Consider the following 16728-nt stretch of genomic DNA (forward strand, 5'->3'; position numbering starts at 1 on the left):
ACTGCGCTCGGGCACGAGCATGTGCCAGGCAGGCACCGTGCCAGGCCCTTTACGGTCATCGATCTGCCTCACCATGAGAGCAGCCCCGAAGGGCCGGCTGGCTGCCGTGTGCATTGGCACAAGGGTGCTGGGCAGAGGTGTGAGTGCGGGGGGAGCCAGCCTGTTCCCTGCTCCCCCAGCCACGCACACCCTGCGGGGAGCCACAGTAGCCCCAGCCCCTCCCACTGGTTTGTAAACGAGGAAACGGAGGCGGGGGCAGGTAGCCACTGGGATGCCAGCCCCAGTTTGGCTCCAGCCCCTCCGCTTAGCCGTGCGACCTTTCAGGCGCCGGGGTGGGGGCATCCGCACCCTAAAGGAGACTGTGCACTGTGTGGAGGGGCACCCACCTGCCCTCTCTGGTCCTTGTCCTGTGTCGGAGAAGTGGCCCCGGAGGACTCTTCTGGGGCCCAGAGCCAGTCTTTCCTCATTCCTGTCACTTTGCTGATTCCATCCTGGGGTGAGGCAGCCTCTGTCCCCTCTCGCCCATGTTTCATCTGGAGTCACATTCGGTGAGGCAGCCTGAGGGCAGGGGCAGGTACACAGGGCCCTCCTAATTCTGAGCCAGGCGGTGCCGTAGGGGCTTCCTGCGTCCCAGGGGCCTGGTGGAGGCCCTCCAAGCAGCGGCGCGGCCCCAGGACAACCCGGCTCACCTCTGCGCGGTGGGCAAACTTCTCTTTCAAGCTGGGCCTGTGGCGGCCTCCTAGGCTGCCCATCATTCTCTGCTGAGGCTGCCCCTGCCCCATCCCCCTGCCTCTTCCTGGTGGGCCTTTCTGGAAGCCATCCCGTCTGTGGGTTGAGGCCCCTCCGTTGGCCCCAGGGCAGAACCCCCAGGAACCACATTCGTGCTCCTCAGCTGCTCAGGCTGAGCACACTGGCCCCGGCTCTGACAGGGGCCAGGAGGTGCCATGTACTCACCGCTTTGAGCGTCGGGCTCCCCCACAGTCCGGGGTCCTCCTGCTGCCCCTTGACATGCCTCGTTCCAGCCCTGCCTTCCAGGCCTCCCCGTGTGTCCCCTCTGCCAAGGGCCTCCCCTGCCCACCGCGGTCCCCCGTGAGCACTGCCCGCCCAGCTCCTGGTGTCACGGCGGGTGCAGACCCTTAGTGACCCCTCACAGCCCTAGGAGGCGAGCTCCATCACCTTCGCTGTGGTGGTGGCTCAGGGATGGCCCCTGTCGTCAACCAGCCAGGCCAGGTTCTGCCAGGGCCCAGAGCCCACATCCTTCCCAGTGGATGCTGGGATGGGGCTTGGCTCTTTCACAAGATGCCGGGTCCCCAGGCTAAGCTGCCCTGAGCATGTTATCTCTGTGCCTCGGTTTCCTCCCTTGAAAGGAAGGTGGTCGGGAGCAGTAACTGAGGCACCCCGTGTCTTTAGGTGTTTGCCCGGTAGTGGGTGCATCACGGCTTCGAGGTCCTGGCCGGAGGAACCCAGGGGCTGGGGCTGCTGGTTTTGTTGCTCCGCCCCCCCCCCCATAATCACCCGCTAAGCCCATGCTTTCAGGGGCCAGGGAACCCTGGCTCACATCTGCTGTCCCTTTTGTAGCTCACAAAGCCCGGGGCTGCGCAGCTGATTAGCATGGATGGGGGAGACATTTGCATGTAATAGCTCCCGCCCAGTCGGTGCCCCTAGTACTCTTTTCAGAAAAGCCAAGCTCTTTCTTTGTCTGCTCCTTCTTTTCTCAGGGTTGCCCTTCAGCACACCCCACAATTCGGCTCCTCTTCAGGTTCCTCGAGACCAATCCTGCAGGGTCTGGAGGTGGTGCTGGCCTCCACCCCACCCAGCCATGGGTGAGCCCTTTGAGGGGAGCCCCCTTGCAGGGCTCTGACCTCAACGGAGCTGTCGCTGGTCAGGGAGGTTTGGTGTCGCTAGCGCAGGACCCTTCTCCAGCCCGGAGTCAGCCAGGGGCTGTGAGGGGTGGCTCGTTTACTGGGGTGCTGCCATGACGGGCAGCTCTAGGTCAGACCCAGCAGCAGCCGGGGAGGCCTGTGGCCCAAGTGGTGCCAGGGGCCACGGGGCGGGGGGGGGGCTTGCTTCCCCTTATGCCAGCAGGAAACTGGGGGGGGAGCATCCCTGCCCCCCAGATGGCTGCCTCTCTTCCATCCTCCCCACTACCTGTGCACCTCCCCGGTGTCCTGTCACCCTGTTGCTGGGGAGTTCGGGAAGTTTCCTCCTCAGACTTGTATTCTCAGGGTCCCTCCTGAAGTAGACCTATCTTTTGGATTTTTCAAGCTACCCTGTACATTGCCCACCCCGCCACCCAATATGAGCCTCTTTGTGCCCACAGAGGTGGCTTGCTGTTGAGTTGTGACTATTCTCAAAGGAATGAACACACCGTGCGATCCCATCCCTACCTTAGGAAAAAAACCGCTGCCGATAGAAATAGGGGCCCCTATCTCGTCTCCTCCCGGGGAGGTAATGTGGAAGGAGGTGTGTTCCATCCACTTGGTGTTTATTTATTTTTTATTTTTTTATTTTAAGATTTTATTTATTTGACAGAGAGACATAGCAAGAGAGGGAACACAAGCAGGGGGAGTGGGAGAGGGAGAAGCAGGCTTCCTGCTGAGCAGGGAGCCCGATGCAGGGCTCCATCCCAGGACATGACCTGAGCCCAAGGCAGACGCTTAACGACTGAGCCACCCAGGCGCCCCCTTGGTGCTCCTTTAGAAGGGGCCCTGGTGAGTGGCCTAAATTTAGACCCGTCCTGGAGCTTGTGGGGGGCGTAAACCGAAGACATTCCCAGGCACCGTGTGAAGCTGGCCACGCGCTCTACCTCGGCCAGATGGCCGCTCCCATGTCCCCGAGGAGCGCTTAGTCGAGCTGGTCCAGTGGCCGGATGGGGGCTGGGGGTGGAGTAAGGCCAGAATTCTCTCTGGGCCTCCACTCTCTGCCTTGGGCCAGAATGCCTTGGGGGCGTGGCAGCCAGGGTGGGTGTTTTGTTCCAGTAATACCTACTGTGTCCCTCTGGGTCTTGGCCTGGATACAAGGGGGTGTTAGTCCTTAGGACAGTAGTGACCAGTGCGTTCATTTAGCTTTCTCGACACGAAAGGTGAGGCCTGGGGGTGGGGGGTGTGTGAGGCTCCAGGTGATAAGAGCCCAGATTCAAACCTGGGCCCGATGTGAGCTGGAGTTCTGGGAGGTGTGCCTCACCTTGTGGCCTTCCTGAGGCGGGGAGAAGAGCTTCCCCTGGTGACAGCTCCTGGAATGCAGGCCGTGCTGCCCCTGGCTTAGACCCGAGTCCCGCTGGGGTCGCTGCCCCTCCTCCATCACCCTACGAGCGCTGCGGGTGTGGGTGCGGGTGCGGGTGTGCTCCGGCCGAGAGCCATTGCTGAGAAGCCCAGGCCATCCATCCGCCTGCCTTAGAAGGACCCTCTGGTCACAGGCCCTTTCCCGCCCCCCTGGCCCTCCAGCAAGTTGAGGGAGGTACATGGTCACACCTGCTCACTCCGGGGACGCCCCGGACGACTTGAGTGGGCGCCAGGCCTCCCCGGCCGTCACGATTGCCGTTTGTCCGGTTATCTCTTGTGTGCAGGGTAGAGACTCAAACCGCTCAGGAGGGTGGAACCTGAAGAGTCCTTCTCTTCCTCCCTCCGGGTCCTGGCCCCCCACATCACCCGTCACCTCCCCGTGTGACCTGCCCGCCTGGGTTTTCCTGCCCGCTGCGCCGGAAGTTCTGCCCGGTTCAACAGCGGGAGAGGAAGGGTGCATGGCGCCAAGTCCGCCTGCCTCCCTGAGGCGGGCCCTGAAGCCGTTCTGTCAGTGTTTCTTTCCAGAAAAGCCCAGTTTTCTACCTGTGGCGCCTGGACATTCACCGGCCCTCCCAGCGCCTGCCGGCTTGCTGCCGGCTGCACCTTCCTTCTCCCGTTCACTGGGCGCTTTGCTTTTCAGCTGCTTTGGACAGTCCGGGTCTGGGTGTATCTTCGCAGATACTGGCAGGTGGAATTCTGGGATAAGGCCCCCGAAGGGCTGGGCGGGGGTGCGGTCGGAGTTCTGGGTGGGGAGGTGCTGACAGATGCCCTGGGGAGAGATGTGCAGACCAGGGCCACCCGCGGGGAGGGCTGGGAGTCCATCTCCCCCCCCCCCCCCCCCCCCCGGCCCCAGGGCCAGGCCAGGCCAGACAGAGGAGCCCAGGGTGACCTCCTGGTCCTCAGACACCCTGGGGCCGGGCAGCTGCGTGGAGCGTCTCCCAGGAGGAGCGGGCTTAGGTTACTTGGCTGAGAGGGAGGCCAGGCTGGCTTAGGCTTCCTGGGGTTGAGTTCTCTTCTGAGACTGGTGCCAATCTGCTGAAGGGTGAAGTGAGTAGTTGGTGCACGTACTGCCCCCCATCTTCTCACGGAACCTGGGGGGCAAGGAGGGGTCCTTATGCTCTTGTTCTCCCCAGATGAGGCTTCCTGAGGTCAAGGGTGAAGGCAGGTGGTGGGGCACCTGTCAGGCTTCCGCGTGGGTCATGTCCTCTCACCCCCGGGGGCTGTGTTGTTATCATTTGATAGATGAGGGAACGACGGGCCACAGTCACACAGCTGAAGAATAGCAAGTTTGGCCCTGAACCCTGGTCTTCCTTGATCCCCATCATTTTATTTTTATTTATTTATTTTTATGATGTTCAATTAGCCAACGTATAGTACATCGTTAGCTTTTTTTTTTAAATGTTTTTTTTTTTTTAATTTATTCACGAGAGTCAGAGAGAGAGAGAGGCAGAGGCAGAGGGAGAAGCAGGCTTCCCGTGGAGCAGGGAACCCGATGCGGGACTCGATCCCAGGACCCTGGGATCATGACCTGAGCTGAAGGCAGACACTTAACCATCTGAGCCACCCAGGTGCCCCCATCGTTAATTTTTTTTTAAATTATTTTATTATGTTCTGTTAGTCACCCTACAATACAGCATTAGTTTTTGATGTAGTGATCCACGATTCATTGTTTGCGTTTAACACCCAGTGCTCCATGCAATACGTGCCCTCCTTAATACCCGTCACTGGGCTAACCCACCCCCCCACCCCCCCATCATGAGTTTTTGATGTAGTGTTCAACGATTCATTTGTCACGTATAACACCCAGTGCTCAGCAGATGCCCATCGTTTTCATCACTGCCCTTGTTGGCCTTCCCTCCGGGGTGAGCCAAGAGTGACCTCCTTCCTCTCCCGGCCACGGGGACGGGGCAGGGGGGGGAAGCTTCTGGTGCCCAGTTTGGAGACTCGGTCCCTGCCACCAGGTACCGGTGCCTCTGGGAGACGGGAGGCTCTTCCAGGAAGGTAAGCCCTGCATCACCCGGAGCCTGACTCGGCTGGGATGTCGCCACCCCGCGGCAGGCTGTAATCTGCACCCCGCCTCCATGGGTAGCAGAGCCCCCCTCCCCGAGTTCCTTCTAGTCGCTCTTACCCTGCCTTCTCCTGCCTCCCACCGGCACCTGTGAGTGCTGGAAGCCTGGGGCCCCTGGGCTGCACTCCGCATGGAGCCGGCTGTGGCCAAGGGCTGCCCACTGAGCCGATGGCCCCGAGGCCCCGAGCAGAGGCTTGCCACTGGGTAGGCTGAGGAAAGCACCTGACTTCTCTGTGCCTCGTCCCCCTTTTCATCTACCTTCCTTTACGGTGGAATATTTTCCTCTGGAAGGTGCACAGCCTGGGTTGGGTTTGGCGGCAGGAGGTGATTTAGTAAAAGACCTCACATTTGGACAAGCCGTTCTCCCCACCCCCACCCCCTACGCTCCAAGTCTGCCAAGATACATAGCTTTAATCAGTCCTCGGTTGGTGGCTGTGAGAGTTTCCCCAAGAGGCAGGGACTTGGAGTGTGGCCCATTGCCCCCCGAGCTGGTGACGGCTTACCTGTCTCATTCTCTGCCTCTGTTCTCCATTCCACAGCCTCCCTCGTCTCGCATGAGGATGGAAGGTTCCACGGGGGGGGGGGGGGGGGGGGGGGGGAGAGTGTAACTCCAGGCCTTTGTCCTTGTCCCACTGGGTCCTTCTGGCCCAGGTCTGACCAGCCCGAAGGACCCAGTGACCCTCTGCGTGCCCCATTGCTGCTCGTTCCGGAGGGAGGAGGGCAGTGAGCGCAGGAAGGTCACCGTGTGGGTGCCCAGTGCCCAACATCTTCAGGTGGTTAGGTGACCTTCCTGAGGCCACGTGTGCCGTCAGGGCCTAGGCACCTGGACCCGCAGCACTTAGGGAAGGGGCCTGGCCTCCCCGGACCCCATGCCCCAGGGCCACCACACAGGTGGGCATCCCCCAAGTGCCTCCCGGGTTGGGGCGCTGTGCCAGCCACGTGTGGAGCCCTGGGTCTGTGCTTCTCTGGGTCGTCAGTTGGGGAGCAAGGGGGTGTTAAATAAGGAGTTTCTGTGTGACGGGGGACTGGTCCAGGAAGTGCTGGAGGACCTCAAGGAGGAGGTAACAGCGACACAGGAGAAGAGGGGTAGGGCGTTGTGGATCTCAGGAGCCATGGAGGCCAGAGAGAAGTCCTGCCCGTGGTCTGGGGGTGGCGAAGGCCAGCATGGCATGACTGGGGATGTGGAGGAGGGGCTCGTGAGCCCCGTGAGGAGTTTGTACTTGTTCTAGAAGGCTCTGGGGAAACCATGGAGAGGTCTAAGCAGGGGAATGGCTGCCACAGATTGGCCGCGTTAGACACTGTGACCGGGAGGTGACGGAGTCCCAGTTAGTTCCCCTGAGACAGGCCTCCCTGTCTGCCGCTCCCTGAATCAGTCAGCTCTTTTGAGGCCCTTCTGGGTGCCAGGCCTTGGGGTCGGCCCAGGCTGAGGTGGTGAGCAGGGGGTTGGTTCTGGATGGGTGGGGAGCAGGCTTCCCAGCTTCCCTCATCTCCTGCCCGGCCTGCAGCTCCTCCAGCCCTGTCCCCAAGGCCGTCTCAGCACTCGGTCCCTCCAGGTGCTGCCCGCGGCTGTGGGAGCGGCCGGACTCCCCAGCCTCTCGAGACCCAGATCTGCCCATCCGGCTTGGGAGTCTAGCCCATCAACCTCCCCGGCCACAGCCACACTGCCCTGGTCCCCTCCTTCTCCTGACTGGGCCCCTTTGAGGAGAAGCATGCCTCTTGGGTGTCTCCCCCGTTCTGAGTACTGATACTGCACACTTCCGATCACTGAGTGTGTGGGTGGGGGCCTCCCCACACCAGCTGCGTGACCTACAGTCACCTCCGTTCCCACACTGCCCGCCCGCCTGGAAATAGTGTCAGACCCCCCAGGATAAGGGCTCGGTCCCACCAGACTGTCGCCCTCCACCCCCACCGCCAGTCATGAGTCCAGGATGTCCCCTGTGCTTCTTGCCCCCGGCTCTAGATCTGAGGTTCCCAGGGCCCCCTTCTCAGGCTCAGTGAATTTGCTGGAGTGGCGCTCAGAGCTCAAGGAAACCATTTACTTCCTAGTTCGGTGGTTAAAGTAGAAAGGATAGAACTCAGGGGCAGCCAGAGGGAAAAGAGGCGTAGGGCAGGGGGTGGGGAAGGGGTGCCCCGCTCCCAGCACCTCCTCGTGCTCACCAGCCGGGAAGCTTTCTGAGCCTTGTCCTTTGGGTTTTATTTTTATGGAGACTTTATACACAGGAATGATTGATTAAGTCCTTGGCCATTGGAGGCCTAGGAGGGGGACTGAAAGTTCCAACCCTCTAATTACTTGGTCGGTCCCCCTGGCAACCAGCCTCCATCCTTAGAGGCTTTCGGAGAGTCACCTCATTAACATAAACTCAAGTGGTCGAAAGGGGCTTTGACTGACTCACAGAAGACCCCTTTATTGTTCTTATCACCTCGGGCACTCCCAGAGTCTTAGGAGCTCTGTGCCAGGTATCTGTTCAGTATAAATTACAGTGTCACAGCCTTCTTTTCTCCCTGCCTTCCCATGTGCCCTTTTTCCTCTTGCTGGAGAATTCATTCTCACTACCTATCCCAGCTGCAGTCAGGTGCCATCTCTAGGCTCCCTTGGGGCCCCTGTTCCCCTGGTAGCAGTGCCCGTTACTTGGGGGTCCTCATCACCGGCTACCCGGCTATCCTCACCCCCTCTGGGATGGGGAGGGTGTCTCCACTTCTCGATGTCCAGTGAGCCAGCAAGGAAGCGGGTGGAAAGGGGGCTCAGCACCCAGCCTCTCTGCACCTGTGGTTCCAGACGCACTGCCGATTTGTCAGAAAGTTTTAGCAGCACACGGCCGCACTCGCCTGCATATGCTCTGTGGCCGAGGTGAGTCCTAGTAGCAGAGACTCTACGGCCTGCCCAGCCCAAAATATTTACTCCCTGCTCCTTTATGGGGAAGGTTGGCCAACACCTACTCTAGGAAGCACAGGGATGTCGTACAGCGCCTTGGTTAGGAGCGCAGACCCTGGTGCCCATCGGCTCGGCCATGCGCTTGCTGTGTGACCTTGAGTGAGGTCCTTCACCTGTCCGAGCCCAGCTTCCTCAGGGATAAGTGGAACAGCGGGCACAGAGGTGCTCTGAGGGGTCTGCGTAAAGCACAGGAACCGAGCGTGGCGCCTGGAAAGTGTTGGTACAGTGGGGCATGCCGGCCCTATCCCCGTCTAAGCAAGGGCTGGGTGGGTGGGTGCTGGGCCTGGCTCCGTGGGGGAACACGGAGATGTAGGGGCCTGCCTTCCTGGGGAGCAGGGTGCGGGCAGGTTCTCCTACGCCAGGATTCCCACCGGCGTACCCTGAGCGTGCTGGCCCTGTGTTTGTCCCTGGGTGTTGTGGCCCCCAGTCCCCGGGCTTCGGAGCCTCAGCTGGACACCCTGCAGCGGAGCAGGTGGGGAGCCAAGAGCAGGCCGGACGCGTCTGTGGCATGATGAATACCAAGTCCGGGGTGTTTCCCGCGCACTCCTCCGTTCACACCCTGCCTTGGGAGGGCCTCTCCAGAGAAGACAGCCTGGGGAGGGGGCCCCTTCCCAGCTCTGTCGCCTGATCATATTACTGTGGGGAAGAAACCCCAGCTCCGCTGACCCTGATTGGCAGGAACCCAGCGCAGCCTCCGGGCCCCCAGCCCTCCCTGTGGTCACCCCCCCCAAATCATCACGGCCGCCTGAGAAGCCCTCTCCTGCTTCCTGTCCCCCGCCTCTCTGGGCCCCATGCGCCCAGCCCCTCGGTACGCTGCCAGTGTGACAGGGGGTCGGTTTTCTCGGTGGGTTTCTGGAGGCTGGGCACAGAGTCGCTCCTGCTTCTTCCATGGCTTACCCAGTGATGGCTGGATAAAGGGGGGACCAGAGAGGAAAGTGCCAGCCTTTGAGTCTACCAGAAGGTTTCCTGGCAGACAGAGGCACTCGTGTGTGTGTGTGTGTGTGTGTGTGTGTGTGTGTGTGTGTGTGTGTGTGAGAGAGAGAGAGAGAGAGAGAGAGAGAGAGAGAGAGAGAGGAGAGAGAGAAGGGGTGGGGGAATGGGTACCTAATCGCCACCACTAATCGCCACCGCTGGGTCCAGGCCCTGTGGGGTCCAGGCCCTAGACCTCTTTCCTGGGGGGGGGGAAGCTCTCTCCCAGGACACCCCTCCCTCCCGTCCCAGGGAGCCGGCCAGCAGACAGGGTGTGCATCCTGGCTCTGCTGCATCCGGGCCTGGGGGACCCTGGGCAGTGAGTGAGCCAGAGCCCCGTGTGGGCTGTCCCCTGGGAGGGATAGACAGAGCACCACCCCACCCCTGTCCGGAGGGCCCATCCTCGTGAGAGGGCAGAGTGGGCAAAGGGGAAGAGGCTTGTGCCAAGGCCGGGAGCTGGCCCACTGCGGGGCTGGAGGGCTGATGAATGAGGGGAATGGGTCACGCAGGGCCTTACAAGAGCTTGGATTTCTGCGTCTTTTAAATACGTGGAAGAATATGGTCCAGCTTTTTTTTTTTTTAATTTGTCAAATATTTACTGAGCCCTTCCCGTGTGCCAGGGACTGGTCTGTGGGGTGGCACAGCCGTGACTCTCACAAGGGGCAGGCTCCACGGGCCATGGTTGCCTCTGCCATGGTGGGACAGGTCGGGTCACCCTCGGCCTGGACGCAGCCAATCTTCCCTTGGCCACAGGTCCCCGTGGTCGCCTGCCCGGCGCCAGGTTGCAGGGGTGCCTTGGCGGCGACTGGTCGGGTTGCCAGGCTGCCCCAGAAACAGAGGTCCTCCTTGGTGTGCTTGCTGTTCCCCTGGCGCCGCCGACAGATTGGCTTTATCTCCTGCCCTGAGAGGGACATGGGTGACGGCACCGTGCCAGGGTCCCTTCCCGGGACCCACTCACGGCTGGACTCGGGAGCACCTTATCTGGGGCTCCCCGTGGGTGCGGTGTGGTTGTGTGCCCGTGGCGGTGGCCAGCCACTGTGCTCTGCTCTCGGGCCTGGGGTCAGGGGGCTGCCACGCCTTCCTCCCAGAAGGGGGGCACCTGGCACCGGAGGGGTGAGGCGGGCTGGGCCCAGGTCCGGTGCTCAGACTGCACAAGGGGAGAGCAGGGGAGCCAGGGAACACCCATAGGCCCTTCATATCTGTTTTCATGCACTGGGAGCGTTTTTGTTTTTCTATGGAGATAAAATTATAAAATTCACCTAACAAAAACAAACCACTTTAAAGTGTACAATTCAGTGGCATTTAGTCGATTCACGGTATTGTGTAACCACCACCTCTTGCTGGTTCCAGAACGTTTTCATCCCCCCAAAAGGAAACCTTGAATCCATTAAGCAGTCCCTCCCCATTCTCCCTCCTCCCAGCGCCTGACAGCCACCAGTTTGCTTTCTGTCTCTGAGGATTAGCTGATTCTGGACGTTTCATATAAATGGAATCACATGTGTGTGACCTTTTGTGTCTGGCTTCTTTCACTCATTGTAATACCTCTGAGGTTCATCCATGTTGTAGCCTGTGTTAGGATTCCATTTTGTTGTTGTTGTTGTTGTTTTTAAGTTTTTGGGTTTTTTTATTAGTAATCTCTACATTTAGTGTGGGGCTCGAACCCACAACCCCAAGATCAAGAGCTGCCCTCTCTTCTGACTGAGCCTGCCAGGCACCCCGGGACTTCATTCCTTTTTATGGGTGAATAACACTTCATTGCATGGATCTGCCACATTCTGTGTGTCCATCCGTCAGTTGACGGACGGTTCAGGTTCTACTTTTTGGTTCTTGAGAATAGTACTACTTTGAGTATTTGCATACAGGTATTTCTTTGACTACTTCTCTCGGTTCTTTTGCGTACCTACCCAGGAGTGGGGTGGCTGAGTCAGATGGTAATTTTATGTTTAACTTTTTGAAGAACCACCAGCTGCTTTTGCTCAGCGACTGTACCATTTCACGTTCCCATGTCCCTCACAGGGTGTGAAGGTTCCAGTCTTTCCACGTCCGTGCCAACACTTGTGATTTTCCCCTATTTGTTTTAAATTATAGCCATCCTTGTGGGTGTGAAGTGGTGTCTCCTTGTGGTTTGATTTGTATGTCCCTCATGACTCATGGTTTGAGCATCTTTTCATGTGCTTGTTAGCCAGTCCTGTATCTTCTTTGGAGAAATGTCCGTTCAGGTCCTTTGCCCATTTTTTAATTGTGGTGTTTATCTTCTAACTGAACGAATTCTTTATATATTCTGGACACTATCCTTATCAGGTGTATGATTTGTAAATCGTTTCTCCCACTCTGTAGATGGTCTTCACTTTTTTTTTTTAAAGGTTTTATTTATTTGAAAGAGAGTTAGCACAAGCAGGGGGAGTGGTGGAGGGAGAGGGAGAAGCAGACTCCCCGCTGAGCAGGGAGCCCAATGCCGGGTTCTATCCCAGGACATCATGACCTGAGCTGAAGGCAGACGCTCAACTGACTGAGCCACCCAGGTGCCCTAGGCTTCACTTTCTTGATAGTGCCCTGTGATGCACAAAAGGTTTCAGTCGTGATGTTCAGTTTATTTAGTTTTACTTTTTTTTTAAAGATTTTATTTATTTATTTGAGAGAGAGAGAATGAGAGATAGCACAAGAGGGAAGAGGGTCAGAGGGAGAAGCAGACTCCCCGCTGAGCAGGGAGCCCGATGTGGGACTTGATCCTGGGACTCCAGGATCATGACCTGAGCCGAAGGCAGTCGCTCAACCAACTGAGCCACGCAGGCGCCCTTACTTTTTTTTTTTTTTTTAAGATTTTATTTATTTATGAGAGACAGAGAGAGAGAGAGGCAGAGGGAGAAGCAGGCTCCCAAGCAGCAGGGAGCCTGATGCGGGACTCGATCCCAGGACCCTGGGATCATGACCTGAGCTGAAGGTAGACGTTTAACCACTGAGCCACCCAGGCGGCCCGAAGTTTTATAGTTTTTAGCTCTTATATTTAGGTCATTGATCTAGTGGAGTCAGTTTATAAGTGGTGTGAGGTAGGGGTTCAGGTTCACTCTTTTGCATGTGAACATCCAGTTGTCTGTCCATGTACCATTTGTTAAGATGATATTCTTCCTACTGTATGCTCTGGCACCCTTGTTGAAAGTCAGGAGTGCCTGGCTGGCTCAATCAGTGGAGCATGTGACTCTTGATCTCGGGGTTTTGAGTTCGGGCTCCACATTGGGTGTAGAGGTTACTAAAAAAAAAATAAACTTGGGCGCCTGGGTGGCTCAGTTTGTTAAGCGACTGCCTTCGGCTCAGGTCATGATCCTGGAGTCCCAGGATCGAGTCCCACATCGGGCTCCCTGCTCAGTGGGGAGTCTGCTTCTCCCTCTGACCCTTTTCCCTCTCATGCTCTCTATCTCTCATTCTCTTTCTCTCAAATAAATAAATAAAATCTTAAAAAAAAATAAATAAATAAACTTAAGAGGCGCCTTTGTTCTTTTTCAAGGTGGTTCTGGCTTTCTGGAGGGACTGGGACATTCCACCACATTTGTGCTGGTGCTGCTTATGCGTACAGTTCGTAGTTGTCTGTTTGATGAGCTCAAAGGCATGTTGCAGACATCACGAGAACTCACTCTCAGTACTTCCCCACTTCTCAGAAGAATGAGAGCCTCATTCTACAGAACCACATGCTGTCGTCACGCCCGTGTCATTTCAAGTTATCACACCTGTGGTGCATACCCACGTTCCCCCCCACCGTTCTCTGTAGCTTGTGAAAAGGTTTTCATGATCTGGCACCATCACACGAGGACCAGGGTGAACATTTTTGCCAAGAATATGACACAGATGCCGTGTCGGCCCAGGGCCTCGGTGGCATATTGGTTTGTCCTGTTTCTGGTGCTGCTGAGCTTCACCGTGTGGCTGGGGGCGGGGGAGCGCCACATACTTGTCGAATGAAGGAGCAAGACTAGTGATGGCAGCTTGTGGATGCCGTGCTCCCCGTGTGCTGGGCCCTGCACCTGCCCCCTCCTCATTAGCCCCGTTTGACAGATGAGAAAGCCAAGGCTCAGCGAGGTGAAGTGACCTGCCCAAGTCCCACAGTGAGTGGTGCAGGTGGGGCACGGGCCCAGGCCATCTGGCTTCAGTGGCCGCTCTCGTAATCATGGCACCACATCACTCTGAGTGGGAAGGGGCTCAGGGGAAGGAAACAGAGGCACCTCTGGGAGTTCTTTCTTGACCCCCACCCACCCCCGCTCAGGGCTGAAGGCCGACCATCCCCCCACGTAACAGAGCAGAGTTGGTGAATTAATGCCAGACTCCCGGGGCCTGGGCCCCAGGAGGTGCTCCGTGAGGGAAGGTCCTGGCAGAGGGGCCCCCGGGCCGGGATGTCCTGCTTGGGCCCACGGCACCTGGTCACCCCTCACCTTACTGTCAGCCGTGGTTGCTCCGTGGACAGCCCTCCTGTCCACTGGCCACGCTTTGTCTCTGCGTCCCTGCCGCCTGCTCGGCCATCCTCTCTTCCTCGGCCTGGGCCTGCGGGCAGGGCTCACGTGGCAAGTGCTTTCCGGGTGGGCTGTTGGGTACCCCCCGCAGACTCTGGGGGGTGGGCAGGGACACGACTTGCCCAAAGTTGGCCGACGGGGAGCCTCGCTCAGCCGGCCCTGGGACCTGCTGGCTCACTCTCACCTCTCTCCTCCCGCAGACGAAGATGTGTGTGTGTTTAAGTGCTCAGTGTCCCGGGAGACGGAGTGCAGCCGCGTGGGCAAGCAGTCCTTCATCATCACCCTGGGCTGCAACAGCGTCCTCATCCAGTTTGCCACCCCGAACGGTACGTGGCCCTTCCGTCCTGGCAGCGCTCGGCCAGAGAGCCTGAAGCCAGGCCACTTAGGCCGCCAGCCACGGCCGGAGGGGGACCTCGAGGCCCATCCCTCTGGAGGCCGTCACAAATGATTCCTGTGTGGAGATATGTCTGTGGGAGGAGTACGTTCTCACCGCCTGGAACACTTCGCCCCAGACCTTCCCTCGCTGAATCCTTTGGGTCCTTCTGGGCTCGGCTCATACAGCCGTTCCTTTGAGAGGCCTGTCCTGGCCACCTGGCTGCACCCCAGGCCTCATGGAGGAGCCCGTGGCGGGGGCGGGGGGGGCGTGTCTGGGCCCTGGCCCCCCTAGCGGCCCTCCTAGCAGCGGAGGATCCTGTCTTGCCCCCTGAGGCACGCGGAGCTTTGTTCCGAGCGCACAGAGAAGCCGCGGGAGGGTTCTAAACAGACCCGTTTCGGGGCTCCAAGTGGACATAGGCGGTTCCTGAGGAGGGTTTGTTGAGCTCCAGGCCACTGCTGGTGGCTCGTGGGGGTCGGCATTGGAGGTAGCGGGGCTCCTGGGGTTGGAGAGCTTGTGAAGGTGCAGCAGCCTGGCCTGGTCACCACCACCGATGTCCAGGGGCCCCCTCAGCTGTCCTGGTGCCCCCGGTGGAGGAGCCAGGTGGCTGACCACCTCCCCGCAGAGGCAGTCTTCCGCAGCTCCGTTTCCTTCCTTGCATAAACAACCCCAAGCCTGCCTTTAACACCCGCACCGGGGGGTGCGCATTACGAACCGGTATAAGTCCTGCCAGTCTGGTTCTACTCGATGAATATTTAGAGTTGACTTTTTTCAGTTTTTTTTTTAAATCTAAGTAAAGTACCCGTTGCAAAAATCTACCACTTTAACCCTTTCTGAGTGTAGAGCACGGGGGCCTCCCGTGCAGTCACGCTGTGGCGCAGTTATCCCCACTGTCCACCTCCAAGATTTCTTCATCTTCCCAGACTGCTTGCCTTATACCGTTTTTCTTTGAAAACACTGTGTTAAAATACACATAATAAACTTTACTCTCGTAACCACTTTTGAGTGTACAGTTCCGGGGTATTAAATATCTCTACGTTGTTGTTCAGCCCCCACCCCACCCTGGTCCACCCCACACAGACCCGGGTGGGCTCGCGGTTATTTGGCTGGGACAGACCCGCGAGCCTTGACCCTGGCTCGGCGGGCGTGCGTCCTCCCAAAGGACGCTGGCCGCGCGGAGCACACTCACCCCAGCGTGCAGGACACCAGCCTTCTTGTGCCGGCCACCAAGTGGCAGGTTTGGCTGCCCTTCCTCTTCTTCAGTTTCAACACTGTTTGGGAAAAAGAAATCGCCAAGCACGAGTGCTCAAAGTGGAAGAGTCGGGGTGTGCACTTATAGACCGCTCCCTGAGATGCCCACGCGTGACCTGGCTTCCCCCTTCCAGATTTCTGTTCCTTCTATAACATCTTGAAAACCTGTCGGGGCCACACCCTGGAGCGGTCGGTGTTCAGCGAGCGCACAGAGGAGTCCTCTGCCGTGCAGTATTTCCAGGTGGGTACTTGTCACCGTGCCCCCCCTCCCGCCCCCGGCCAGGCTGTCGCCACCGGGTGACCCCTGGGAGGTCGCGCAGCACAGGGAGGGCCCACCTGGGTTCTCGTCCCAGCTCTGCCCCTTACTAGCCGTGTGACCTTGGGCAGGTGTCCTTCACTTGCTGGGCCTCGGTTTCCTCATCTGTGAAACGGAGATGCCAGGGCCTCCCTAGGACGGTTGCTGGAAGAATGTGAGTGCAGGTGGAGCTCAGGCCCACGGGCATTCTGAGTAACAATAGCACAGTTATATTGAACCCGTGCTGCAGGTCAGGCACTGGTCTAAGCACTTTGACACGCACAGAGACACTTGATCCTCCCAACAACCCTAGGAGGTAAGTACTATTATTGTCCCCATTTTACAGATGAGAAAACTGAGGCTCAGAGAGGTTAAGTGACTTGCTCCAAGTCACACAGCTATTATGCAACAGAGCCAAGATGGGAAGCCAGGTCTGCCTGATGCCAAAGCCTGTGCCCCGGCCCAGGTGCCACGCTGCCTCCCGCTCGCCCGTTGTCTTACAGAGAGACCCCACAGCACCTCACCTGCCTGGCGCTCTGAGTTCTAGGGTTCTGTTTGATCGACAGCTCTGCTTCGTTGGGGACCCTAAGATGGGGCAGGCGGTGGCCCCCCATCCCAGAACCCCTCCCGGGGCAAATTTTGACTTCTCCTGGGTGGCGTCCAGGTCCAGGCAGCATGCAGCTGCATACTTTGGCCATGGTAATGGTGGCGGTGGCCCTCCCGGCGGCCTTTCCTGGAGTAGTCGGCAGCTGCCAGCGGGGGCCCGGCTCGGCACAGGGGGTGCAGCCTCCCGAGGGGTGTTCGTGCCCCAGGTGGGCCCTCCTCTGTCGCAGGGCCAGCCAGGGCCTCGGCCGTCTGCGCCGCCGTGTGCCCTGTGCCACTGGCCTGTCTCTGTTCCAGTTCTATGGCTACCTGTCCCAGCAGCAGAACATGATGCAGGACTACGTGCGGACGGGCACCTACCAGCGTGCGATCCTGCAGAACCACACAGACTTCAAGGACAAGGTGAGCGGGCCCAGCACTCGCCGGCTGGGCCCTGCCGCCCCCCCCCCCCCCATGGCCC

At 58.7% G+C, this 16728-nt stretch overlaps 1 protein-coding gene across 2 annotated transcripts in view; it reads left to right on the forward strand.

Annotated features, from left to right (window-relative positions):
- The window catches only part of CARM1 (coactivator associated arginine methyltransferase 1), a 41044-nt gene that overhangs the window by 11091 nt on the left and 13225 nt on the right, over window positions 1-16728 (forward strand). For both annotated transcript variants that reach the window (XM_027586744.2, XM_035727756.1), the window contains exons 2-4: window positions 13947-14072; window positions 15505-15611; window positions 16566-16670. In XM_027586744.2, coding sequence (XP_027442545.1) covers window positions 13947-14072; window positions 15505-15611; window positions 16566-16670 — 338 coding nt within the window. The remainder of the gene's footprint in view (window positions 1-13946; window positions 14073-15504; window positions 15612-16565; window positions 16671-16728) is intronic.

The sequence above is a fragment of the Zalophus californianus genome, chromosome 1 (assembly GCF_009762305.2).
Source record: "Zalophus californianus isolate mZalCal1 chromosome 1, mZalCal1.pri.v2, whole genome shotgun sequence".
Classification (NCBI taxonomy): domain Eukaryota; kingdom Metazoa; phylum Chordata; class Mammalia; order Carnivora; family Otariidae; genus Zalophus; species Zalophus californianus.